Source organism: Girardinichthys multiradiatus, chromosome 4 (genome assembly GCF_021462225.1).
Source record: "Girardinichthys multiradiatus isolate DD_20200921_A chromosome 4, DD_fGirMul_XY1, whole genome shotgun sequence".
Classification (NCBI taxonomy): domain Eukaryota; kingdom Metazoa; phylum Chordata; class Actinopteri; order Cyprinodontiformes; family Goodeidae; genus Girardinichthys; species Girardinichthys multiradiatus.
In genome coordinates, this window is record NC_061797.1 from 22,840,098 (window position 1) to 22,866,449 (window position 26,352).

The 26,352-nt window shown below is 40.7% G+C and overlaps 1 protein-coding gene across 8 annotated transcripts in view; it reads left to right on the top strand.

Annotated features, from left to right (window-relative positions):
• The first annotated feature begins 1,679 nt into the window (after positions 1-1,679).
• lmo7b (LIM domain 7b) overlaps positions 1,680-26,352 on the top strand; it is a 42,215-nt gene continuing 17,542 nt past the window's right edge. For 3 of the 8 annotated variants that reach the window (XM_047364109.1, XM_047364113.1, XM_047364111.1), the window contains exons 1-9: positions 1,681-1,900; positions 2,069-2,169; positions 7,079-7,149; positions 7,487-7,556; positions 11,716-11,822; positions 12,184-12,214; positions 12,994-13,107; positions 13,198-13,363; positions 20,037-20,187. In XM_047364109.1, coding sequence (XP_047220065.1) covers positions 2,101-2,169; positions 7,079-7,149; positions 7,487-7,556; positions 11,716-11,822; positions 12,184-12,214; positions 12,994-13,107; positions 13,198-13,363; positions 20,037-20,187 — 779 coding nt within the window. In that variant the 5' untranslated portion in view covers positions 1,681-1,900; positions 2,069-2,100. Of the gene's footprint in view, positions 1,901-2,068; positions 2,170-7,078; positions 7,150-7,486; positions 7,557-11,715; positions 11,823-12,183; positions 12,215-12,993; positions 13,108-13,197; positions 13,364-19,789; positions 19,893-19,918; positions 19,945-20,036; positions 20,188-26,352 lie in introns of those variants that run through there. The other 5 variants (XM_047364110.1, XM_047364114.1, XM_047364112.1 and 2 more) reach the window with 4 other exon arrangements.

Sequence of the window (26,352 nt, forward strand, 5' to 3'; positions counted from 1 at the left end):
AGGCTCTCATTATACTTTCAGGTACATGAAAATGTAAGATAAAAACAATTTTCTTTTACTAGCAACACGGTCCATGTGTGGAAATGAAATTGTCACAGGTCATCCTTTATCACATCAGAATAAAAGATGAGTCGGTGAAGAGATCTGCCCTTGAAATGTGTTGTCATTTCCATAGCACTGTATCAAACAGCAGCTGTCTGTACAGAGACAGCTAAAACTACATTCATGATTAAACAAGAAGAGCTAACAACTAAAATATTGCAAAATGGGACATGTTGCAAGAGGTTTGTCATTGATTATGTAACATGCAAATGCCTCAAATATTGAAATAATTATAGTTGCAGACTTGCAAGTCAGTAAGATCCATGTCTGTAGCTATAATTACCATGTCCCTGTTCTTCTTTTTTTTTTTTGCTGTTGCAACCTGAAGGCACAGCAGCTCTTTAGGAACCTGAGTAAAACACAAAGTATAAGGGAATGACTATTTTCCACCCCTAGAAAGTAAAGGCTGCCACAAATGGTCATTGCTAAAGAAGCTGGTTGTTCACAGAGTGCTATATCCAATCACATTTGTAGAAAGTTGAGTGATGGAAAAAAATGTGGTGGGAAAAGGTGCACCAGCAACAGGGATAACCACTACCTTGAGAGGATTGTCAAGCAAACTCCAAGCTAATTTGGGGGAGTTTCACAAGGACTTGACTGAGGATGGAGTCAACACATCAGGAGAACCCACGCACAAATTCTACACATGAGCTACAAGCATCTTACCTGGGCTAAGGAGGAAAAGAACTGGACTGTTGCTCAGTGGTCCAAAGTCCTCTTTTCAGATTAAAGTAAAGTTACCCCAGAGTTTTGTCAAGAGGAAGAAAAGAGACAACAGACAAGCATTTTGCATGTTTCCACTGGTATTTTGGTAATTTATCTTTGGCTCCCAGGCTTTGACATTGGTTTCACTGATAAAAGTCAGGACTCCTTTATACCTTTAACTTACGTACAGTCAAAAGAAACATGTTGGCAAAGTCAGGATTTTACTTTAAAACTAAACTCAACTGGAGAATTTAGAGGCCAGATCAGCAACTCAAAATCATTCTGCTTCTCAAACCATTCCTGAGCCATTTTTACTTTGTGGCCAAGACATATCCTGCTAAAAGTGGTTATGTTATGGTCAACATGAGCACTCTGACTCTGACTGGCTATGCAAATATCCCTCACACCCTTATGTGAGAACACTCATTAACCACTGAAAGTGGACCATTGCAGCCTATGAATGACCCATGGGAGTGTCAGGTTTGGAAATGCTCTGACCCAGTAGTGTAGCTATCCAAACCGACCCTTGTTGACTGAGAAAGGAGTTTTTTTTTTTCTATAAATAAAAGTGTGTATAATACAGATGTCTAATTTTCAACACTTGCTAATATTGCCCTCATGCAGCAGGTACCACCCAAGTCTCTGTTAAACGCTGAACCCTCAGATGAGGAAATTTATTTAGATATTTGGGGTTTAGTATTTAAAAATGTGCAACGAGTGGTAGTTTCTGTCTTAGTTTTTTTGTATTGGACAAAAACAGTTTGTCCAAAACAAACAAACAAAAACAAAAAACATGCCAAATTCCGACTACATCTCACACACACACCCCAGTGTTGTGCACAAACCAACCGCTAGGGAGCCAGCAAACCTCTCCTCTCGGTTTCACTTCCCTTCAAAAACTTTGCTTGAAGTTTTCTAGTGGGCGGAGACCTTTTTGTCTGCAACACTTAATAAGTGAAACTTGTCACAGTGATGGAAAGTCAGTAGCATAAGTGTGGACTGTGTCTAGTAATAAACTGGACGTCAATTATCAGGGAACTTTGGCCGGAGAGCATCATACTGCAGCTCAGGTTAACCAGAGAAACGACCTCAGGTAGCGGTTCATTTCTCATTTGCCTTTTTCCCCTCTGCTGTGTTGCCACATTTGCTCATGTTTGGTTTCGTTAATTGAACGTAGTTAAAATGCTTGCTGCGGGTTGTATGCTCGGTGACGGCCGCGCCCCGTAACTAATGAATGCTGCCTGTTTTGCCCTTCAATTAGAGCTGCACCTTTCGCTTGGTCTGAATATTAAGATGGAGTGGCGCCAGCAGAGCAGCGTCAGCTGTGAAGACGCCTTCACCGAAGCTCAGCGCTGGATTGAGGTCGGTCCATTTACATCACACGTTGATTCATTTACTGCTCAAACTTGAGTTTTTCTCACTCCTTCCTGTGCAAACATTCACAATATTTGGGTTTAAATGGAATAAAACCTAAAGTGAAACCAGTGAAGTGATTTATTTTATTAATTTTTTATTAACGTGCATTGTTTGCCTCACCATTAACTCTGTAGCCTACAAGCCGCTGCTTTTTCTTTTTCTTTCTTTTTAGTACTCTCGCATTTAACCTGGCGCCACTTTGCATACTTATCTTAATGCAAAGCATACCTTGATAAGACTCTGGTCCAAGTGTGTACCCTGAAAATAGAAAAGCTTGTCTGAAATCCTCCCTTTCGTCTCGGATAAAAAATTGATTTGAATGCAGCATTTAAACGAACAGATAATTGCTTATATTTTAAATAGGAAACGCCTATCTGCAACAGCTTGTCTTTATGCCATGAGAGGTTTATTTTCAGCGTCTGTTTGAGAAGGATGAGGTAAACTTGCAAAAGAGGGTGATAGAAGATCTCTGCACGCTATTGTCCCACACATGGTTGGCATGCTTTGCCATGCATGGTGGAGGATGTGGTTTTTACACTAAAACACAATCTTGGTATTTTAGCCTCACTTGTGTCCAATAATTGTACAAGCTGTAATCCTCAAATCATCACCAGAATATACAACATCTGGGTTGTGGGCGCTGAATGTCAATCAGCTGTAAATGGGACCATTAATGTCACTTGTGTCTGAGTAGATCATTATGAGAATTTTGTTCAGAGCTCTCTTGGCAGGAAGCCCGTGCCAATTTTACCGTCTATTTTCCTGCACTGACAGATGAAAGGGTGGCGAACAATGATGAGCTGTGTGTGTGTGTGTTAGACAGGAGCGAAGCAAAGCGTGTAAATTTTCAATCGACAAATTGTGTCATATGTTCTTCCTTTTCCAAATCACAATGTAAATGTGGTGTCACTAATATCCTAAGCTACAACGTGCAAGATGATAAGCTTCCAGAATATGTGTTGTTGCTGTGTTTCATTCCAGCTACGTGTGAATGTTTGCTCATGTTTGCCTGTAGGTCAATGTGAATGCATGAACCTATTTAAAAGGATAATTTAATATTAAGTGAAACTAAAGCAAATTCACTGTGGTGAGCAACCTAGTCTATTAAACTGACATTACATGACCTCTTTGGACAGTCTTAATAACTTCAATGTAAAATGGCTTTTATGATGTATGAAAAAGCTTAAAATTGTATCAGAACAAACTTCTGGACAAATGTTTATATTACTTTCCTTTTGAGGATTGAAGGAAACTGATAAATGTACTATAGGGTTTTTAAATGTTCTGCTACGTATTTGTTTTGCTTTGTGGACGCTTACTGAAATGTTAGATTAATGTGTAGATGCAGACGTTGCCCCACAGTGGCACATTGTGTTTTGCCACGTTGACCTTGCACTGCATTGTTTTGTCTGACTGCCGAGAAACATATGCATTATACCCAGTGCCCGATTCAGCTAAAAGTGAATTGGGATTTTGGATTCCTGGGGGGACTAATTAGTGAGACAAGCAACCTTTTGAGGGCCCTCTGTTAGTTATAAAGGAGGACTTGCCATTTTTATGTCCTCATTACAAAAGCCCCCCCGCCCTGATTGTCCCCTCTGTCCTTTTGCAAATTTGTTTTTCACCACAAACATTTTACACATTTTTGTGCTAATTGTTTGTTTTTTAAATTTGTTCAGCAAATAGGTTTTTGCACTTGGATTCTGTGGTTTAAATTAAGATTATTTTAGCTGCTGAGTGAAAATGCATTGCTGTACACAGTCCAGTTTATTTAGTTTGTTTTTACAGTCGACGATTACAAAAAAGTGGTGTTCGTTTTTTGTTTTTTTTATTCAGTTTTTTTTGTCACTGTATTTAGTAGATTATACAGTTAACTGACAGCTGTATTGACGCTGTGGGAGTATATGACTATTTAACCCAGTTTAAATTCCTGGTAAGCATCTTGTGTGTAACATACAGATGTTGGCACATTGTATAAAGGAATTTGCATTGGTTAACAGTTCTGGTTTTTGAATAAAGAAAATATGTTTACCATAAGTCAGGTAGGTACATCTACATATAGAAAAAAAATCTTATCAGTTGAGTGTTTTACAGACCAGAACATTGCCTTGTTAAATTCAAAAGTTTATTGTATATTTGGTTAAATTGCTTTTTTTTTTTTTTTTTTTTTAACTGTGACTTGGGTTAAAGCCTCTTTTGCATTTGAACACTGCAATCTGGATTTTTTTAAATTTATTTTCTTTATATATATATATATATATATATATATATATATATATATATATATATATATATATATATATATATATATATATATATATATATATATATATATATATATATATAGCTACTCCTGATACAGAGTAGCTATTACTATATTAGGCAATATATATATATATATATATATATTGCCTAATATAGTAATAGCTACTCTGTCTTTTTCAGTCCATGCTGGTAAGGAACTAATTTGACTAGATAAGGGAGCCATCTTTAACAGCTTACTTTCAGCATATCCAAAAAAGCTCTTGTTTGTTCTAGCATTGATACTCGTGTTTTGTAATACAACATGTCCAGGACCCATAACCTATCGGCTTCCCTAATGATATGATGGCTGGATTATAGTTATAATACTTTGAACAGACAAACATATTAGTCTCAGGCATTTGGAGTTTCTTTTTTTTTTTTTTTCTTATGTCACACAAGGAAGTGGTGTGTTCAAAGTTCTGCCTTTGGAAATACAGGTCCTTCTCAAAAAATTAGCATATTGTGATAAAGTTCATTATTTTCTATAATGTAATGATGAAAATTTAACATTCATATATTTTAGATTCATTGCACACTAACTGAAATTTTTCAGGTCTTTTATTGTCTTAATACGGATGATTTTGGCATATAGCTCATGAAAACCCAAAATTCCTATCTCACAAAATTAGCATATTTCATCCGACCAATAAAAGAAAAGTGTTTTTAATACAAAAAACGTCAACCTTCAAATAATCATGTACAGTTATGCACTCAATACTTGGTCGGGAATCCTTTTGCAGAAATGACTGCTTCAATGTGGCGTGGCATGGAGGCAATCAGCCTGTGGCACTGCTGAGGTCTTATGGAGGCCCAGGATGCTTCGATAGCGGCCTTTAGCTCATCCAGAGTGTTGGGTCTTGAGTCTCTCAACGTTCTCTTCACAATATCCCACAGATTCTCTATGGGGTTCAGGTCAGGAGAGTTGGCAGGCCAATTGAGCACAGTGATACCATGGTCAGTAAACCATTTACCAGTGGTTTTGGCACTGTGAGCAGGTGCCAGGTCGTGCTGAAAAACGAAATCTTCATCTCCATAAAGCTTTTCAGCAGATGGAAGCATGAAGTGCTCCAAAATCTCCTGATAGCTAGCTGCATTGACCCTGCCCTTGATAAAACACAGTGGACCAACACCAGCAGCTGACACGGCACCCCAGACTATCACTGACTGTGGGTACTTGACACTGGACTTCTGGCATTTTGGCATTTCCTTCTCCCCAGTCTTCCTCCAGACTCTGGCACCTTGATTTCCGCATGACATGCAGAATTTGTTTTCATCCGAAAAAAGTACTTTGGACCACTGAGCAACAGTCCAGTGCTGCTTCTCTGTAGACCAGGTCTGGGGAATGCGGCACCTGTAGCCCATTTCCTGCACACGCCTGTGCACGGTGGCTCTGGATGTTTCTACTCCAGACTCAGTCCACTGCTTCCGCAGGTCCCCCAAGGTCTGGAATCGGCCCTTCTCCACAATCTTCCTCAGGGTCCGGTCACCTCTTCTCGTTGTGCAGCGTTTTCTGCCACACTTTTTCCTTCCCACAGACTTCCCACTGAGGTGCCTTGATACAGCACTCTGGGAACAGCCTATTCGTTCAGAAATGTCTTTCTGTGTCTTACCCTCTTGCTTGAGGGTGTCAATAGTGGCCTTCTGGACAGCAGTCAGGTCAGCAGTCTTACCCATGATTGGGGTTTTGAGTGATGAACCAGGCTGGGAGTTTTAAAGGCCTCAGGAATCTTTTCCAAGTGTTTAGAGTTAACTCGTTCATTCAGATGATTAGGTTCATAGCTCGTTTAGAGACCCTTTTAATGATATGCTAATTTTGTGAGATAGGAATTTTGCATTTTCATGAGCTGTATGCCAAAATCATCCGTATTAAGACAATAAAAGACCTGAAATATTTCAGTTGGTGTGCAATGAATCTAAAATATATGAATGTTAAATTTTCATCATGACATTATAGAAAATAATGAACTTTATCACAATATGCTAATTTTTTGAGGACCTGTACATCCACAGGCATGCCTCCAGGTAGTTTAAATTGATATGAACTGAACATCCTCATCCATGATCAGAAGTGTACAAAACCACACCTTCATCAAATTGTCTTTCCCAAATTGTTTAAAGGCATTGTATGTAAATGTCTACTTTTTCTTTTTTTTAAATGGTACATTCTTATTAATCTGACATATAAGCAAATTGAACAATTTTTGTAATCCTAGCTAACCTTAAGCATATTGGTGGTGGAATGGGTGACAATGTGCCTTTTTTATTTGAAGTGGTGTAAATTTTTGGTTTCACTTTATATGGAGCAGCCTCTTTTAGGTTCTGTTTTATGTTAATCAGCTGAAGTAGTTGTGCAGATGCCACTGAATCTGAATTGTATCTGAGGGGAAAATAGATGATATGTGAAGCCAAATGTTTTACTTCGTGGCCCATAAATGGTCATTAAAGTAAGCAAAGCCTTTTAAAACATGGAGTATTATATTTAGTTAAAAAATTAATTATGATTAATAGATGCAGGTGTTCTCTTTTTTTTATTTCTCTCTTCCAAAATTAGGAAGTGACTGGAAAATCCTTTGGCTGCAGTGACTTTCGTGCTGCCCTGGAAAACGGGGTTTTGCTTTGCGAGTAAGTAATGATGCTCAAGCGGGTTGTTGTAATCTATATCTGAGGTATTCACTTTACCCTGTTTTTATTTTGTATCCTTTTTTACTGAAATTGGATTATCATGGATATCCTATACCTCATGGAATGGAGGATTTGGCTTACTCTGTACTAGTTAGGCTAGATCAGTTAAACTGAGTCTTCTGTAATATGTAGCATCAGATTTAGTTAAAAACTGTCCCTTTATTTAAAATGTTTTTCATTCTCAGCTGAAGGTCAGACTTGATTACTAAACATTGTTTGTACTTTTTTTTTTTTTTTTTTTTAACAAATATCCTTTTCTCTAACATTGTTTTCATAGCTTAATCAACCAGTTGAAACCTGGAATCATCAAACGAGTGAACAGGCTTTCCACTCCCATTGCTGGCCTGGTAAGTGTTAGACTTCACTCTTCAGCCATCTGGTGCAAGTGTCAGTGCGAGTATGATCAAAGTACACAATGAAATAACAAAGCACCTGCTAGCCAGGAAATGTTGACACGTTGTGTGGTTTTCCTGTGAAGGCACCAAGAGTTTCTGTTATCTGAATGAACCTGAAAATGTATTTTATCCAATTATCAAACAGGAATATGTAAAGTTTTATTGGACATCAATGCAATGGGGATTCTTTTTATTTTGACTCCAGGTTGTGCTTCAGTGCCTCCATACAAGTGTAATTGCCAAAACTGCCCAAAGCAAATACATAGAAGTATCAATTTTACCCTCTCGACAGAGGCCAACAAACTACCAGACCGTAACAATTGATGCAGGAGAGGTGGTTGTGGTGTAATCTGCAGGTACATCTGAGGTCTCCCAGTAGCTTTCACAGCTTAGGGGAACATGCTGGTGGTCTGTATGTTTCAGTCATTTTATAGATAGCATTGTTGTTGATATTTAAGACTGATGCCAATATTTTCCACCTTTTTAAATTAACAATTTGAGTGCAGATTGAATGTCTTTTATGTTGTAAAAACTTTAGATTTAAGCTTCATCAGTCACTAAAAGCATCTTATCATAACATACAATACTGTGCACACTTAGACCACCACTAATTCTATTATATTAAAGTGATGTACAAAAATATGATGGCTTTGTAAATAGATTTAATATTGTTGAATTAAAACGTGTGTTGCCCTGTGATGGACTGGCGACCTGTCCAGGGTGTACCCTGCCTTTCGCCCATAGACTGCTGGAGATAGGCACCAGCTCCCCCGTGACCCACTATAGAATAAGCGGTAGAAAATGACTGACTGACTGACTGAATTAAAACAGTGAAGATACAAAAAGGTGACAGAAGAACAGACAATTCAAAAGCTGTTATCTATAGGTGGATTATTTGATAATGTTGGGGCATTTAATGAAATATCTCGCTCACAAACTTTCCTTTTAGGAACCTTGGGGATGCTCAAAACAAGTATACCCTAAGATGTTACAACACATGCAGGTTTAAAAGGGATCGCAAGGCCTGCCGAATGTGGTAGGGCAAGACCATTCACTACTCTGTATTTTAAAAGGAAAACCTTGAAATCTGTTCTTGCCTCAGCCTGAAGCAAATGCAGAGAGGCTTTTATTAAAGCAATATGTTCTTGTTTACCTGCACCAGTCAAAACCTTAGCTGCTCCATTCTGTACCATCTGAAGAATGGTCGGAAAATATTTACCATGATAAAGGTGTTTGTCTTTGTTAAGCGGAGGCATAAGCTATGCCAAATGTTGAGCTGAAAGCATTTGGGAACCGTTATTGGTGCTAATATACTTCTTGTGTTAAACTGTTATCTTGGATATTTTTTCTTTTTATAGGTTTATTGTATGAAATGTGAACAGTTTTTGACTCTCACAGTGCCTAAATATCTAATAAAAAAGAAACAAAAAAGAAGTTCTGTATTCACACCAAGAAAGTCATTTGGTCCGCTTGTTTGGTCCGGACCAAAAGTGAACTTTATTTTTTTTCATTTGGTACGGTTTGTTTTCACATTGTACTTTTTGCAAGTGAACTATTACTTGTAAACAAAGCCACGTGGGTGATGATCATTGTTCCCATTGGACAGAAATGACGGGGCCGGGACAGAGCACAGACCTGGACATTTAGGAAAACAGCTGTAGACGTGCTGCGTGCAGCACCTCTGTTCTGCATATTTGTGTCGTTATTACAGCTGCAATATTATTGTGAGAGTCAAGAGCAGCTCATTCAACACAGACTTTGAGACGTTACATTTACAATGTTGGAACCCCGTCGGAGAATGCGTGCTGAACGCCGATGTTCTCTTCGTGCCTTGTCCCACAACAAGCCAGTAGCGTTGCTAAGCAACACACAGCTTATCAGGTATGATAACTTTACAACACACACCTTTGCTACCGGCTACAGTGGGTTTTTATGTCCAAAGAGACGTACGCTTTTGTAGTTGGTTCGGATCGGGGCCGGTTTGTATTCAGACCATAAGCGAACTGCACCAGAGTCCGTTTGGAAGCGGACCGAGACCACCTCAAAAAGTGGGTCTCGGTCCGGTTGTTTGGTCCAGACCAGGGTTTGCTTAAGTGTATTCACACCTGCACAAAAGGTCCGGACCAAGGGGGGAAACGAACTCTGGTCCGTTTTTAAAACGGACCAAAAGTGGCAAGTGTGAATACACCCAAAGTAATGTTAGACTCGGCACTGGTTATTTCTATAATAGAGCTGCACATTATATTGTAAATATGTTGTCATGCATCATCAGTGTGCACAATATTAATATCACAAACATCTGTTTGGAATGAAATAATAGTTGGTTATTATTTTTCCAAGTGTCATGAGTTCATATTTGCTAATAAGATATTCAGCCTAATGGACTGAATCTCACTGGGGTAGATCCCCATCCCTGATACAGATGACAGGTCCCAAGATGCTAAAGGTCAGACAATGTGTTAAAGCACAGATGAGAAAAAAGAGAGAGGACAATGTGGATTTTTGCTGCAGATGGCCTTATTGCATTTTTTGTATCGGTAAGATTGCTGTTGCATGATATTTCTAATATTGTCCAGCTCTGATCTGTGAGTTTTATAAATTTTTTATTTCTTAATGATTCTGAGTTAAGTGACTTTAAGGACTGTGGCTGTCATGCTTCTTTGACAAAAATAAAAAATAGCCTCAGAAAACTTTTTAAGTAATCTTTAGAAATCCTGGAAAACTGATCAAAACTTCACTCATGCAATACTTTATTCGGGGGTCTTTCTGCATGGAGTTAGCATGTTCTCCCCGTGCATGGGTGGGTTCTCACCGGGTACTGCGGCTTCCTCCCACAGTCCAAAGACATGCCTGTTAGGTTAATTGGCCTCTCTAATTTGCCCTTAGGTGTGTGAATGAGTGTGTGTATGGTTGTGTGTTGCCCTGCAATGGAGTGGCGACCTGTCCAGGGTGTACCCCACCTCCCACCCATAGACTGCTGGAGATAGGCACCAGCTTCCCCTTGACCCACTATGGAAGATGCAGTATAGAAAATGACTGACTAGTTTTACATTAATCTTAATCTGTGACAGAGCCTGGATAAGACTTGTAAAAAGGAAATTCTTTTTTAATATTTTGTAGCTGCAAGTATGTTAATTAATCTTTTTAAGCTTGTTGAACAACTTGTATAAGTGGATATTTTGATTTATTTTGCTATTGCAGTAATAGTTTATAGCATGTTTCAAAAGGGAAAAATGATCCGTCACTCTCATTGGGTGCTAAGGTGTTTATTAAAGCCAGAGACATGGGGCGGCTGCTGCTGCAGCTGCTGTGACTTGATTTAAATTACAATAGACATTTCAGTTTGGATTTCCTTTCTTTCCCCTATTCGATTTAACGGACTAGGTTGCAACACCTAGCAGCCTTGGGGAACATAAATTAAGGACATTATGACCACCTTTTAATGACAGAACTTGTTGGAATTCTCCTGTGAAGCAGTTGCTTCACAGAAATTACCTATTGCACCTTTTGTCATTCAATTAATGTCGCAGCAAGTGGTTTGGACTTGTTTAAATTAATATGGAAATGGCATTCTTAAAAATATTTCCAGATTTCATTAAAAATTGCAACTTTTTATCACAAGTTGAAATTTCAGCTGTCAGGAAACTACAGCAGCACCCAAGCTCTCTAAATGGTTTGGTTACATCATATTTTATGCTACCTTCTTTATGTTTACATTTAACTGCAAGAACTTCAGTAACTTTTCTTTCAAAGGTTCTTTAGAAAAACTCTTGCAATTAAATATTTTAACTTTTGCTTTAGTATTGGCAGTTGCCTCAGTAAAACAGTTCAATCAATGACTGGACCAAAGACAACATCTTTTTTTTTTTAAACGGCAAGGTTTCTTCATTCTTAATTTTAATTGGCTTTTTCTGTTAAAATCTGCTGTGTTGAACATCTTAATTATTGATCAATTGGTAATCATTGGCAAATGGGCCCAGCCTAATGGTGCTGTGAGAACAGCTCATTTTGCTTTGGATGATGCAGTTTAGCTGTTTTTGCCCCAAATGTTTTTTAGCAAGGATGTCATAATTCACAAAGTTTTCTACATTTTCTTTCTTTTAAACTCCAGGATAATGTGAATGTTTTCCTGAAAGCATGTGGAAAACTTGGACTAAATGAGTCACAGCTGTTTCATCCTGGCGACCTTCAGGATCTGTCCACTCGGGTGACACTCAGGTGAAGTTGTATTAATATAAATTAACGTCTTCTAAAGCAATACCTTTGGTGTTTGTGTGGCTGCCTTCACCACAACATGCATGCAATTGCAGTCTAAAATCTAAGCCTATGGCTACATTTAGTGCTTTCTGCATTACAATTATTACAACCTTATGTGCTTATAAGGTAAATAAAGAGTTATTTTGCATCGATAATGACTTGAGCTGTGTCTGCCTAACCTTTCATTTGTGTAAGTTGATACCCTGTTCTCTATAAAACCTGATAAGTAGCTGATTAGCACTGGTTGCAAATGAGGAGCCTGGATATCTTTCAGCTGCTTTTGACATGAATCTCTTGTTTTTTGTTTTTTTGTTCTTTTTAGGCATGATGAAAGTCAGAGAAGACTCAAAAATGTAAGTTTATATTTATTGTACTATTAAATGTGAATGTCTTTGTTTACTGGTACTCTGTGAAGGTGACTTATAAAACTTGAAAATCACCTGTGTGCTGCATTGCAACAAGAAAACTTCCTCTAAATTAACAGAATCCAGGTGGTATTTAAAAATATTGTTTACCAACTTTACTATAATGTTGTGAATATGTACACCTGTTTTACTATTAACATGTCAGGTCTTTTTATTCTTTTTGTTTTTAAATCTCTTTTCTTTTTTTAAATCAACCTGCCACACCATTCTGTGTATATGGGAGATGTGATGGGATGAACCACTGGCATTTTGTTGCTCATGAGGTCATGTGGTTATCTGAAAAGTCTCATTTGCTTTGCATAATTTGACAGCTTATTCTTAATAATGAGGCCTCTTGTCAAAATAACTGAGCAGCCAGTTGGTAAATTTTGAGTTTTTTCTTAAAATTATAATTTTAAATCAGGCTGTCCCAGTATTTTTTTTTTAAACCAAAACATCAAATACAGACTTGCTTTATTGGACTAGCACAAATGAAATGGAAATTGCTCTGTATGGACATTTTTCTTAAGTTATACAGATCCTTGATCATTAAGGCCGAGCACCCTTCATTTTAATGTTGTCTTTTGCATGAAAAAGCTTCAAATTACATTAAAGGATTAATATATGGTCATACTTCTTTACAAATGACAATAAATGAAGTGCTTAGCAGCTATTAAAATCTATTTTAATTTGTAGTTTACTGCATTTTCAAATGTCTGCTATTTTAGGTCCTTATTACAATATACTGGCTGGGTCGCAAGGCTCAACTTGACACATTCTACAGTGGTCCTCAGCTTAATTTCAAGGATTTCGAGGGGCTTTTAGGGTTGGCCTTGTCCAAGGTAAGTTGCCTGTTCAGTGGTAGGGTGTTTTTGATGTTTCTACTTTTTTCCACCTCTGATCCATAGTAATCTTGTCCTTTTTAAAACCAGGCTCTAGAAGAAGGCAGCAATGCATTTATGAAAGATGAGGGTTACAAGGAGAGCCATGACTCGGAGGGAGAGGAAAGTCTGCAAACAAGACAGAGTTATGATAGAGGAAATTCAGTGGATGGCTTTGAGTGTGTGAACCCCAGAGCTGTCCGTCTAAATGAAGAAGGCACGTATTTGTAATCTGTTCAATGTCCTAGTCGGTAAATTACTAAATTACTTATGCCATTCCTGCAACACCACCTGAATTATATTTTGTTAGTTGGGGGAAACTACTTCCTAAACACATAATTTAAGAACTAGGGCCTTTTTGTTTTTTTCTGGATGAAGCTGTTGATGTCCTTGTTGCAAATTGCACCTTTTTTATGGTGTTCTATTGCATTTTGTAGAGTAAGCAGTGGTGGACGAAGTACTCAACTATAATACTTGAGTAAAAGTATTGATATTCATTGACAAATCTTACTCCACTACAAGTAAAAGTTTCTTGGTCAAAAATCTACTCAAGTTAAAGTACTGAAGTACTCACTTTTGAAAATACTTAAGGATTCAAAAGTACAGGTCCTTCTCAAAACATTAGCATATTGTGATAAAGTTCATTATTTTCCATAATGTCATGATGAAAATTTAACATTCATATATTTTAGATTCATTGCACACTAACTGAAATATTTCAGGTCTTTTATTGTCTAAATACGGATGATTTTGGCATACAGCTCATGAAAACCCAAAATTCCTATCTCACAAAATTAGCATATTTCATCCGACCAATAAAAGAAAAGTGTTTTTAATACAAAAAACGTCAACCTTCAAATAATCATGTACAGTTATGCACTCAATACTTGGTCGGGAATCCTTTTGCAGAAATGACTGCTTCAATGCAGCGTGGCATGGAGGCAATCAGCCTGTGGCACTGCTGAGGTCTTATGGAGGCCCAGGATGCTTCGATAGCGGCCTTTAGCTCATCCAGAGTGTTGGGTCTTGAGTCTCTCAACGTTCTCTTCACAATATCCCACAGATTCTCTATGGGGTTCAGGTCAGGAGAGTTGGCAGGCCAATTGAGCACAGTGATACCATGGTCAGTAAACCATTTACCAGTGGTTTTGGCACTGTGAGCAGGTGCCAGGTTGTGCTGAAAAATGAAATCTTCATCTCCATAAAGCTTTTCAGCAGATGGGAGCATGAAGTGCTCCAAAATCTCTTGATAGCTAGCTGCATTGACCCTGCTCTTGATAAAACACAGTGGACCAACACCAGCAGCTGACACGGCACCCCAGACCATCACTGACTGTGGGTACTTGACACTGGACTTCTGGCATTTTGGCATTTCCTTCTCCCCAGTCTTCCTCCAGACTCTGGCACCTTGATTTCCGAATGACATGCAGAATTTGCTTTCATCCGAAAAAAGTACTTTGGACCACTGAGCAACAGTCCAGTGCTGCTTCTCTGTAGCCCAGGTCAGGCGCTTCTGCCGCTGTTTCTGGTTCAAAAGTGGCTTGACCTGGGGAATGCGGCACCTGTAGCCCATTTCCTGCACACGCCTGTGCACGGTGGCTCTGGATGTTTCTACTCCAGACTCAATCCACTGCTTCTGCAGGTCCCCCAAGGTCTGGAATCGGCCCTTCTCCACAATCTTCCTCAGGGTCCGGTCACCTCTTCTCGTTGTGCAGCGTTTTCTGCCACACTTTTTCCTTCCCACAGACTTCCCACTGAGGTGCCTTGATACAGCACTCTGGGAACAGCCTATTCGTTCAGAAATTTCTTTCTGTGTCTTACCCTCTTGCTTGAGGGTGTCAATAGTGGCCTTCTGGACAGCAGTCAGGTCGGCAGTCTTACCCATGATTGGGGTTTTGAGTGATGAACCAGGCTGGGAGTTTTAAAGGCCTCAGGAATCTTTTGCAGGTGTTTAGAGTTAACTCGTTGATTCAGATGATTAGGTTCATAGCTCGTTTAGAGACCCTTTTAATGATATGCTAATTTTGTGAGATAGGAATTTTGGATTTTCATGAGCTGTATGCCAAAATCATCCGTATTAAGACAATAAAAGACCTGAAATATTTCAGTTAGTGTGCAATGAATCTAAAATATATGAATGTTAAATTTTCATCATGACATTATGGAAAATAATGAATTTTATCACAATATGCTAATATTTTGAGAAGGACCTGTACATGCATTTAAAACTAAAGTATTTGAAAATACACATAAAACTTTCTAATATCAGTACACTGCTGTATAATTGAGTAATTTTGCAGAACCTTGTAACTTTCAGAAACCACCTGATGTATTGACAAGTAGAACCACTCTGCTACATATTCTACACCACCTGTAAAGAATTTCAGCATAAAAATGCCACGAAAAATGACTATTTTTTTTATTTAAACACACCAAAAGAAAACAGTCTTGATTCTCCTCACACTTAAAAGATGATGTACATTTAGTCTTTCTTCAGCTTTAGTATTCATACACAGTATTGTGTGTAAAATGCATATATTAACAGCAATAACTTAACACAAGCACAGTAGCACTGATAACTAAGTACTGCCATACTTAACACAGAAACATACAAAACAATGAATGTTCTGCACAGATGAATCTAGCTTAATAATTGAATGAACAACTTTTCCAAAGACAGACTTAAAATGAAAAAAATAAATCAAAGGACTACAATATTTTATTTCTCACTAAGACAACACCACTCAATTTTTAGAAAATGAAAATAGTTCATTTCTTTGGATATCAACCTGGTCAGAACATTAAACCGCAACTACCATAACCAAAGTCAATTTCATTTAAAGTGTTTATCTAAAGTGAAAAAAAGGTTTGCTGACTTACCTCGATGTGCTTTCTCAGGTTGGATGGTGAGTTCTTAAATACAGAAATGTAGTTTATCCGTGGCAAACAGAGAATACATTTAAACTGATGGGAATTATTTTTGACTCCTGAAATCTCAAACATCGAGCTAAGATATGGCCATGGGTGCACTGGTTTCTCTGCTTGCATTTCTTCAATAGTTTCCATTGCTTCTTTTCTGTCTGGTTCTGCTTGAAATGAAGATAGGCACTCAGGTCGCGACAGATAACGAGTATGACATAAGCTACGAGCTACATGTGTGATTGGTTCCCTTTGTGAGAAACATGGTGTGGCCAATTGCATTTCAAGAAAGAAAAACGGCAACATCGGATTACAAAGCTAAGATGAGCCAAAAGGAACAAGTAACAACAAGCTTCCTAGAAATGTAGTGGAGTTGAATGTACAATATTTGACTTTGAAATGTAGTGGAGTGAAACTTATAAGTTCCCCCAAAAATAATTACTCAAGTAAAGATACTCAAATTATGTACTTAAGTACAGTAATCAAGTAAATGTACTCCGTTACTGTCCACCACTGAGAGTAAGTTAAATCTTTAAGATTCTGCCAACATTTCAATGTACACTGCTCAAAAAAATAAAAGGAACACTCAAATAACACATCCCAGATCTGAATGAATGAAATATTCTCATTGAATACTTTGTTCTGTATAAAGTTGAATGTGCTGACAACAAAGTCACACAAAAATTATCAATGGAAATCAAATTTATTAACCAATGGAGGCCTGGATTTGGAGTCACACAAAAAATTAAAGTGGAAAAACACACTACAGGATGATCCAACTTTGATGTAATGTTCTTAAAACAAGTCAAAATGAGGCTCAGTATTGTGTGTGGCCTCCACGTGCCCGTATGACCTCCCTACAACGCCTGGACATGCTCCTGATGAGACGGCAGATGGTCTCCTGAGGGAACTCCTCCCAGACCAGGACTAAAGCATCCGCCAACTCCTGGACAGTCTGTGGTGCAACGTGACATTGGTGGATGGAGCGAGACATGATGTCCCAGATGTGTTCAATCGGATTCAGGTCTGTGGAACGGGCGGGCCAGTCCATAGCTTCAATGTCTTCATCTTGTAGGAACTGCTGACACACTCCAGCCACATGAGGTCTAGCATTGTCCTGCATTAGGAGGAACCCAGGGCCAACCGCACCAGCATATGGTTTCACAAGGGGTCTGAGGATCTCATCTCGGTACCTGATGGCAGTCAGGCTACCTCTGTTGAAGGATGTTGCAGGCAGCAGATCGCTCTCCACGGTGTCTCCAGACTCTGTCACGTCTGTCACATGTGCTCAGTGTGAACCTGCTTTCATCTATGAAGAGCACAGGGCAACAGTGGTGAATTTGCCAATCATGGTGTTCTCTGGCAAATGCCAAGCGTCCTGCAAGGTGTTGGGCTGTGAGCAAAACCCCCATTTGTGGACGTCGGGCCCTCATACCATCCTCATGGAGTCGGTTTCTAACCGTGTGGGCAGACACATGCACATTTGTGGCCTGCTGGAGGTCATTTTGCAGGGCTCTGGCAGTGTTCTTCCTGTTCCTCCTTGCACAAAGGCTGAGGTAGTGGTCCTGCCGCTGGGTTGTTGCCCTCCTACGGCCTCCTCCACGTCTCCTGGTGTACTGGCCTGTCTCCTGGTAACGCCTCCAGGCTCTGGACACTACGCTGACAGACACAGCAAACCTTCTTGCCACAGCTCGCATTGATGTGCCATCCTGGATGAGCTGCACTACCTGAGCCACTTGTGTGGGTTGTAGAGTCCGTCTCATGCTACCACGAGTGTGAAAAGACCACCAACAATCAAGAGTGACCAAAACATCAGCCAGAAAGCATCGGTACTGAGAAGTGGTCTGTGGTTCCCACCTGCAGAACCACTCCTTTATTGAGTGTCTTGCTATTTGCCAGAGATTTCCCCCAGTTGTCTATTCAGTTTGAACAACAACATGTTAAATTGATTGTTAATCAGTGTTGCTTCCTAAGTGGACAGTTTGATTTCACAGAAGTTTGATTCACTTGGAGGTATATTGTGTTGTTTAAGTGTTCCCTTTATTTGTTTTTTTTTTTTTTTGAGCAGTGTATACAGGTCCTTCTCAAAAAATTAGCATATTGTGATAAAGTTCATTATTTTCCATAATGTCATGATGAAAAGTTAACATTCATATATTTTAGATTCATTGCACACTAACTGAAATATTTCAGGTCTTTTATTGTCTTAATACGGATGATTTTGGCATACAGCTCATGAAAACCCGAAATTCCTATCTCACAAAATTAGCATATTATTAAAAGGGTCTCTAAACGAGCTATGAACCTAATCATCTGAATCAACGAGTTAACTCTAAACACCTGCAAAAGATTCCTGAGGCCTATAAAACTCCCAGCCTGGTTCATCACTCAAAACCCCAATCATGGGTAAGACTGCCGACCTGACTGCTGTCCAGAAGGCCACTATTGACACCCTCAAGCAAGAGGGTAAGGTAAGACACAGAAAGAAATTTCTGAACGAATAGGCTGTTCCCAGAGTGCTGTATCAAGGCACCTCAGTGGGAAGTCTGTGGGAAGGAAAAAGTGTGGCAGAAAACGCTGCACAACGAGAAGAGGTGACCGGACCCTGAGGAAGATTGTGGAGAAGGGCCAATTCCAGACCTTGGGGGACCTGCGGAAGCAGTGGACGGAGTCTGGAGTAGAAACATCCAGAGCCACCGTGCACAGGCGTGTGCAGGAAATGGGCTACAGGTGCCGCATTCCCCAGACCTGGGCTACAGAGAAGCAGCACTGGACTGTTGCTCAGTCGTCCAAAGTACTTTTTTCGGATGAAAGCAAATTCTGCATGTCATTCGGAAATCAAGGTGCCAGAGTCTGGAGGAAGACTGGGGAGAAGGAAATGCCAAAATGCCAGAAGTCCAGTGTCTAGTACCCACAGTCAGTGATGGTCTGGGGTGCCGTGTCATCTGGGGTGCCGTGTCAGCTGCTGGTGTTGGTCAACTGTATCAAGGGCAGGGTCAGCTTTATGGAGATGAAGATTTCATTTTTCAGCACGATCTGGCACCTGCTCACAGTGCCAAAACCACTGGTAAATGGTTTACTGACCATGGTATCACTGTGCTCAATTGGCCTGCCAACTCTCCTGACCTGAACCCCATAGAGAATCTGTGGGATATTGTGAAGAGAACGTTGAGAGACTCAAGACCCAACACTCTGGATGAGCTAAAGGCCGCTATCGAAGCATCCTGGGCCTCCATAAGACCTCAGCAGTGCCACAGGCTGATTGCCTCCATGCCACGCCGCATTGAAGCAGTCATTTCTGCAAAAGGATTCCCGACCAAGTATTGAGTGCATAACTGTACATGATTATTTGAAGGTTGACGTTTTTTATATTAAAAACACCTTTCTTTTATTGGTCGGATGAAATATGCTAATTTTGTGAGATAGGAATTTTGGGTTTTCATGAGCTGTATGCCAAAATCATCCGTATTAAGACAATAAAAGACCTGAAATATTTCAGTTAGTGTGCAATGAATCTAAAATATATGAATGTTAAATTTTCATCATGACATTATGGAAAATAATGAACTTTATCACAATATGCTAATTTTTTGAGAAGGACCTGTATTTCAAGATCTACAGTAAGTGTTTACACAGCTCAATACCTTTTGCTGTGTTTTGAATTCTGTATAAAAAATGTTTGCATGTGGCTGTCTGGCTGGACGCACGTCAGTGTCGCACTGTGAGAAGTTCCACACTCTGGTGATAAAAGTTTGTGTAATGGGAGGCAGTATAATTCTTTGATTGATGCACCTCAGAGGCTGTGTGAACACGGTCCTCCTGCAAAGGTTTCCCTCTTCTTCTTGATCTGCAGCCTGTTTGTTTCAGCTTTAATACACTGTTGTCGTTTTTCTTCTCCAATCTTTTTGCACAATCAATTTTTCTTAACTATTGCTTCTGTTGAATAATTTTCATGTGTATGAAATCTCCAGGTTTTGGAAGTGACGCAGAAGCAGAGCAGGTGTACAAGATGGACAGTACAAAAGTCTCAGTCCACCAGAGAAAAGGACATATTCCACCACCGCTTCGTAGAAAACTAGGACGGGAGGAGAGGGCAGTGGGCCAAACGAGCCAACTCCCAAGGTAAGGTCACAGTGTTGACTGCCTTTAACAGAAAGTTCACACGCTGCTACAGAGCTGCTTATCCATAACTGGCCTTGCACCAGAGAACAGCCGGCAGTTACTTGCATTCCTCTTTCCTGTCGAAACTAGATTTTCTGTTTTTAACAGCATATTTAAACGTGTTTACAGAGTAGGATTGTGATTGGTGCAATAATGTAAATGCTGTGTATGTGGAGATTGATCTTTTCTGAGTGCTTAGGAGTTGAGTCTTCATACTAGTTTGTTGTTGAAAAGTAAATTTTCAAGGCATGGATAGGTAAACATGGTTTAGTTTTGTAATTAAGCTTTTTTTTTTATTTAATTAAATTTGTTATTAGGGATGCACATTATATAGACATCACCATTGGTATCGGCTGATGTTGGTCATTATTTAACATATTTGTATTAAAGCTATAAGGAAAACTGGGCCGATATTAACAACCAATGTTTATTTGGCTGTTAATTTCCAAATAAACATAGGTTTATTTGGATAATTGTTTGTGTTCAGGGATGGAAGGGGTTTGGCCAGGCAATATTTGTTTTGGCATGTGAAAGTGGTAGTGATGCAGCGCAGGATAGTGCTTTGTTTTTGTTTTGTTTTTTTAAGGTGTTGAATGGGTTGGTAAATATTTTTATGTACACTATTTTGCCAAAAGTATTGGTCTGTCTACTTTTACACGTACATGAACTTTGACATCCTCTGCTGAATTTATAAGGTCCAATTTGTTGGTGGGCCCACCGTTGCCAGCAATAGCAACTTTAACTAACAATTCTGTAAACATCTTCCACAAGGTTTAGGAGTGTGTTCATAGTTGGATGAAAAAACCAGACTTGCAGCCTCCACTCTAATTCATCCCAAAGGTGTTCAAGAAGGTTGAGGTCGGGACTCTGTGCAGACTGGTCAAGTTTCTCCACACCAAACTTTATACACCTGCAATCATGAAAGCGATGGTAACACTGGAATTCATTGATTTGGTGGTGTGATCCAACATTTTTGGCTATATTGTGTATGTAATATTGGTATTCAGGTATTTCATCTTGTGTGTTGGTGATTTACAATATGCTGATTTAAAAACTTAATCTGGTTCAAGCTTTGTTTTTAAACTTCACAGCATCTGACCTAAAAAGATGCTTCACTGAGGCAGAGCTTTCAGTGGCTGCATGGCTGCATGCATTGCTGTCAAAACTGGAAAAATTTTGTTTGCACTGAAAATATTTTTGTGTGCATTGGCAGATCGGACGTGGATATAAGGTCTTCACAGATACAGACTAATTTGTCTTAATTCAACAATAACATATATGAAACGTTGACCATAACAGGAAAAACTGATGCTGATTCCTTACAGAAGTTGTTTTAAATTCAACAGGAAGTTGAACAAGGTATACCACAGTGTGTATCAAAGCATATCCCTAACCCTTAACCTCGGCACAGAAAGAACAATTTGTTTGGTGGGGGAAAAGCTGGGATGTTTCAATTACTGGCCCACTGATGCATCACTAGTAACAGAAGCTGTTGAGCCACAGAGCAGAGTGGAGGACCAGATTCCTGCAGTGGGTCCTGTTGACCTTGTTTTTTACAAAAAAAACATTTGTTTTTTCCAGATAATCTTTCCTCTTTTTATTACTAGTGCTATTTGGTGTAGTGCCACAATTTGTAATTTTACAAAAATTTTATTCTACAATCTTAACCACAAGTTGCCTACAATACAATGAAAGAATGTTGCAAAAACCAGAGAGAGAGTAAAGTACTAAATCTGTAGTATGTTGAAAGGTATTATTGTCATACATTTAAATTAGCTGATGTTGGCATTTATCTCTTACATAATTAATACATTTTCCTTAACATCTGCTGTGTATGTCTGAGCTTTCCCTAACTAGCATCACTAAATTAAAACTCATAAGAACTCTTGATAATGGTTGAAAAGCATTGAATAACTACTCACTTTTCCAGTGTGGACTTCTGCCTGCTGATGCTAGCTTCTAACATATGGAGTGACTTTGGAAAGACTCCCAGGAGTCTGATCAGTCTTGGGTATGCTACTCTTTACTGCAGCGTTGTAGATACCATATTGTCCTATCAACCACACTTCACTGGGTCTCCCGCTGAGAGTGACACAGCAGAAGTTTCTCTTCAAGCTCAAAACGAAGATGATTCAGAAGATAATTATAGTGAGGCAGACCCTGTCCACGATGATTTGTATTTGCGACGGCTGAAGCAGACCTTACATCAGACCTCCACCAATCCCAATTATGATCGCTTCTTGCCTCAATACTGGACACCTGAAGAGGAGATTCATGTTCAAAGGATCTACCTTGGCTCACAGAAACGGCCCTGGTATCGTAAAATGCTTGGCCTAAGGTCTGTCTTTATTTTATTAAATTAATACAAGGCAAAGTTTTAGCAACAGTTCATTAGTGCTCAAGTGCTTGAAAAGTATGCTTACCCCTTGATCTTCAGTTGTTCATGTTACAACTACATAGTCCGGTGTATTTCATTGGGATTTTATATAATAGACCACACAAACGTTCACATAATTTTGACGTGCAATGAAAATTTTTAAAATAAAACCCAAAAGTGGGCTAAACATATGCATTCTGCCCTTTTTACTCATGATATCCTTCAATAAAATCTGAATCACTAATTTGCTTTAAGAAAGGGATCACAAACTCAAATGAGTTGGGGGCTGGTGCCAATGCTGTCCACAAAACAAAGGACCTCTTCAGTGTAAGAGTAGTACGAAAAAGCAGCTACGGTCAAGCCTCCAGCAACACTGGAAGTGCTAAGAAACAACTATTGGAAGACCCTCGCATTTCGGCTTGTGGCCATTATCAACAAAACACCAATTGTTCTGAAACAAGCACAAAATAACTGCAGAATCAGAATCAGAAAAGCTTTATTGCCAAGTACGTTTTTGGACATACAAGGAATTTGTTTTGGCGTAGTCAGTGCAATACAATACAAATTAAACAGTATAAACATATCTACAATATAATATAAATATATGTGCACAGTTTTAAGTGAGTGAGAGTAAATATAGAGCAGTATAAGATGCAAGAGCAATAAAACAGTGCAGGTGATCATTGTGCAAGTAAAGCAGGAGTCCAACCTGAACGTTAATGTAACTCATAGAGTTACAGGTTACAAGTGTCCTGTCAGCAAAAAAAAAAAAAGGGGGGGGGGGGGGGGGGTATGGGGGAAAGGGGGAGTGTCAGTGTGGTTTCCGGGCTTTGTTAACAAGGCTGGTGGCAGATGGGAAAAAACTAAAAAACTGTTCTTGTGGCGTGAGGTTTTGGTCCGGATGGACCGCAGCCTCCTGCCAGAGGGGAGAGTTTCAAAGAGTCTGTGACCGGGGTGGGAGGGATCAGCCAGAATCTTCCCTGCCCGCTTCAGGGTCCTGGAGGTGTACAGTTCCTGAAGCAACAGTAGACTGCAGCCAATCACCTTCTCAGCAGACTGAATGACACGCTGCAGCCTGCCCTTATCCTTGGCTGTAGCAGCGGCGTACCAGATGGTGATGGAGGAGGTGAGGATGGACTTAATGATGGCTGTGTAGAAGTGCACCATCATAGTCTTTGGCAGGTTGAATTTTTTCAGTTGCTGCAGGAAGAACATCCTCTGCTGGGCTTTCTTGATGAGGGAGCTGATGTTTGGCTCCCACTTGAGATCCTGGGAGATGATGGTTCCCAGGAAGCGGAAAGATTCCACAGTGTCAATTGTGGAGTCACAGAGGGTGATGGGGGCAGGTGGGGCTGGTTTCTGCCTGAAGTCCACAACCATCTCCACTGTCTTTAGAGCGTTGAGCTCAAGGTTGTTCTGGCTGCACCAGTCGAACAGATGGTCCACCTCCCATCTGTATGCGGACTCGTCACCATCAGAGATGAGTCCGATCAGGGTGGTGTCGTCCGCAAACTTCAGAAGCTTGACAGACTGGTGACTGGAGGTGCAGCTGTTGGTGTACAGGGAGAAGAGCAGAGGAGAGAGAACACAGCCTTGGGGGGGAACCGGTGCTGATGGTCAGGGAGTCAGAGACGTGCTTCCCCAGCCTCACGCGCTGCTTCCTGTCAGACAGGAAGTCAGTTATCCACCTACAGGTGGAGTCGGGCACACTCAGCTGGGAGAGCTTCTCCTGGAGCAGAGCTGGGACGATGGTGTTGAAGGCAGAGCTGAAATCCACAAACAGGATCCTGGCGTAGGTTCCTGTGGAGTCCAGGTGCCGGAGGATGAAGTGAAGGGCTAGGTTGACTGCATCATCTACAGACCTGTTGGCTCTGTAGGCAAACTGCAGGGGGTCCAGGAGGGGGTCGGTGATGTCTTTTTAGGTGTGAGAGCACAAGGCGCTCAAAGGACTTCATCACCACAGAGGTCAGGGCGACGGGTCTGAAGTCATTAAGCCCTGTGGTCCTTGGCTTCTTGGGAACAGGGACGATGGTGGAGGACTTGAAGCAGGCTGGCACATGACATGTCTCCAGTGAGGTGTTAAAAATGTCTGTGAAGACTGGAGACAGCTGATCAGCGCAGTGCTTCAGGCTGGCTGGTGAGACAGAATCCGGACCAGCAGCTTTCCGGGGGTTCTGTCTCCTGAAGAGTTTGTTGACGTCCCTCTCCTAGATGGAAAGAGCCGTCCTCGGCGTGGGTAGGGGGCTGGTGGGGGGGAACTTCAGGGTGGGGGTTGGAGGTGCCAAGGCCCCTCTTGAGGTTGGAGAGATGGGGGTGGTGGATTGTGGCTGCAGCTGTTGGGGGGCGTCGTGGAGGATGGTTGCAGGACTGTCCCTTTGTCTTTCAAAGCGGCAGTAGAACTCGTTCAGGTTGTTGGCGAGGCGTCGGTCGTTGATGGAGTGGGGGGCTTTTGGCTTGTAGTTGGTGATTTGCTTGAGCCCTTTCCAGACAGACGCAGAGTCATTGGCTGAGAACTGGTTTTGGAGCTTCTCAGAGTACAGTCGTTTGGCCTCTTTCACTGCCTTGCCAAACTTGTACTTTGCCTCTCTGTATATGTCTTTGTCCCCACTCCTGAAGGCCTTTTCCTTATCCAGTCTTAACCTTCTGAGTTTAGCTGTGAACCAGGGTTTGTCGTTGTTGTAACTCACCCTGGTGCATGATGGTACACAGCTGTCCTCACAGAAGCTGATGTAGGAAGTCACAGCCTCTGTGTACTCGTCCAGACTGTTGGTAGTAGTCCTGAACACATCCCAGTCTGTACAGCCTAAACACGCCTGGAGATTCTCCACAGCCTCACTGCTCCACTTCCTTGACGTCCTCACAACAGGTTTGCAGAACTTTAGTTTCTGCCTGTATGCAGGAATCAGGTGGACCAAGATGTGGTCGGATTGGCCCAGTGCAGCACGTGGAACGGCGTGATCAGCGTCTCTGATGGTGGTGTAACAGTGATCCAGAATGTTGTCCTCTCTGGTTGGACATTTTATAAACTGTCTATATTTGGGGAGTTTGTGGGTGAGATTACCTTTGTTAAAGTCGCCAACGACGATAACTAAGGAGTCCGGGTTGGTCCGCTCCACACTCAGTATCTGGTCGGCGAGCATGCGCTGTGCGACCTGCACGTTAGCTTGCGGCGGGATGTAAACACCGACCAGGATGAACGAAGCGAACTCACGGGGGGAATTGAAAGGCTTACAGTTTATAATGAAGGCTTCCAGGTCTGGAGAACAGTGCTGCTGAATCACTGTCACGTCGTTGCACCAACCACTGTTGAGGTAAAAACAGATTCCTCCACCTTTCGCTTTGCCGGAGAGTTCTGTGTCTCTGTCCGCTCTGTAGAGCTGGAATCCTGCCAGCTGCAGCGCAGAGTCCGGTATTAATCCACACAGCCACGTCTCCGTGAAGCACAAAACTGCCGATGAATAAAAGTCCCTGTTTTTCCCCAACAGCTGTTGTAGTTCCTCAATTTTGTTGGGAAGTGAGCGCACGTTAGACAGAAATATTCCAGGTAACGGTGTTCGTAGTCCACGCTGGCGAAGTCGTACCAGCACCCCAGCCCATTTCCCTCTCTTCTGGCGTTTCACCGCGTGAAAAAAGGTGAGCGCACCTGTGACCAGAATGTCCAAAAATTCCAGAGCAGTAGGCAGAAAAGTTGGAAATAACTCCTCTGGTGTAGTAGCCCTGATGTTCATGAGTTCTTCTCTGGTGAGAGA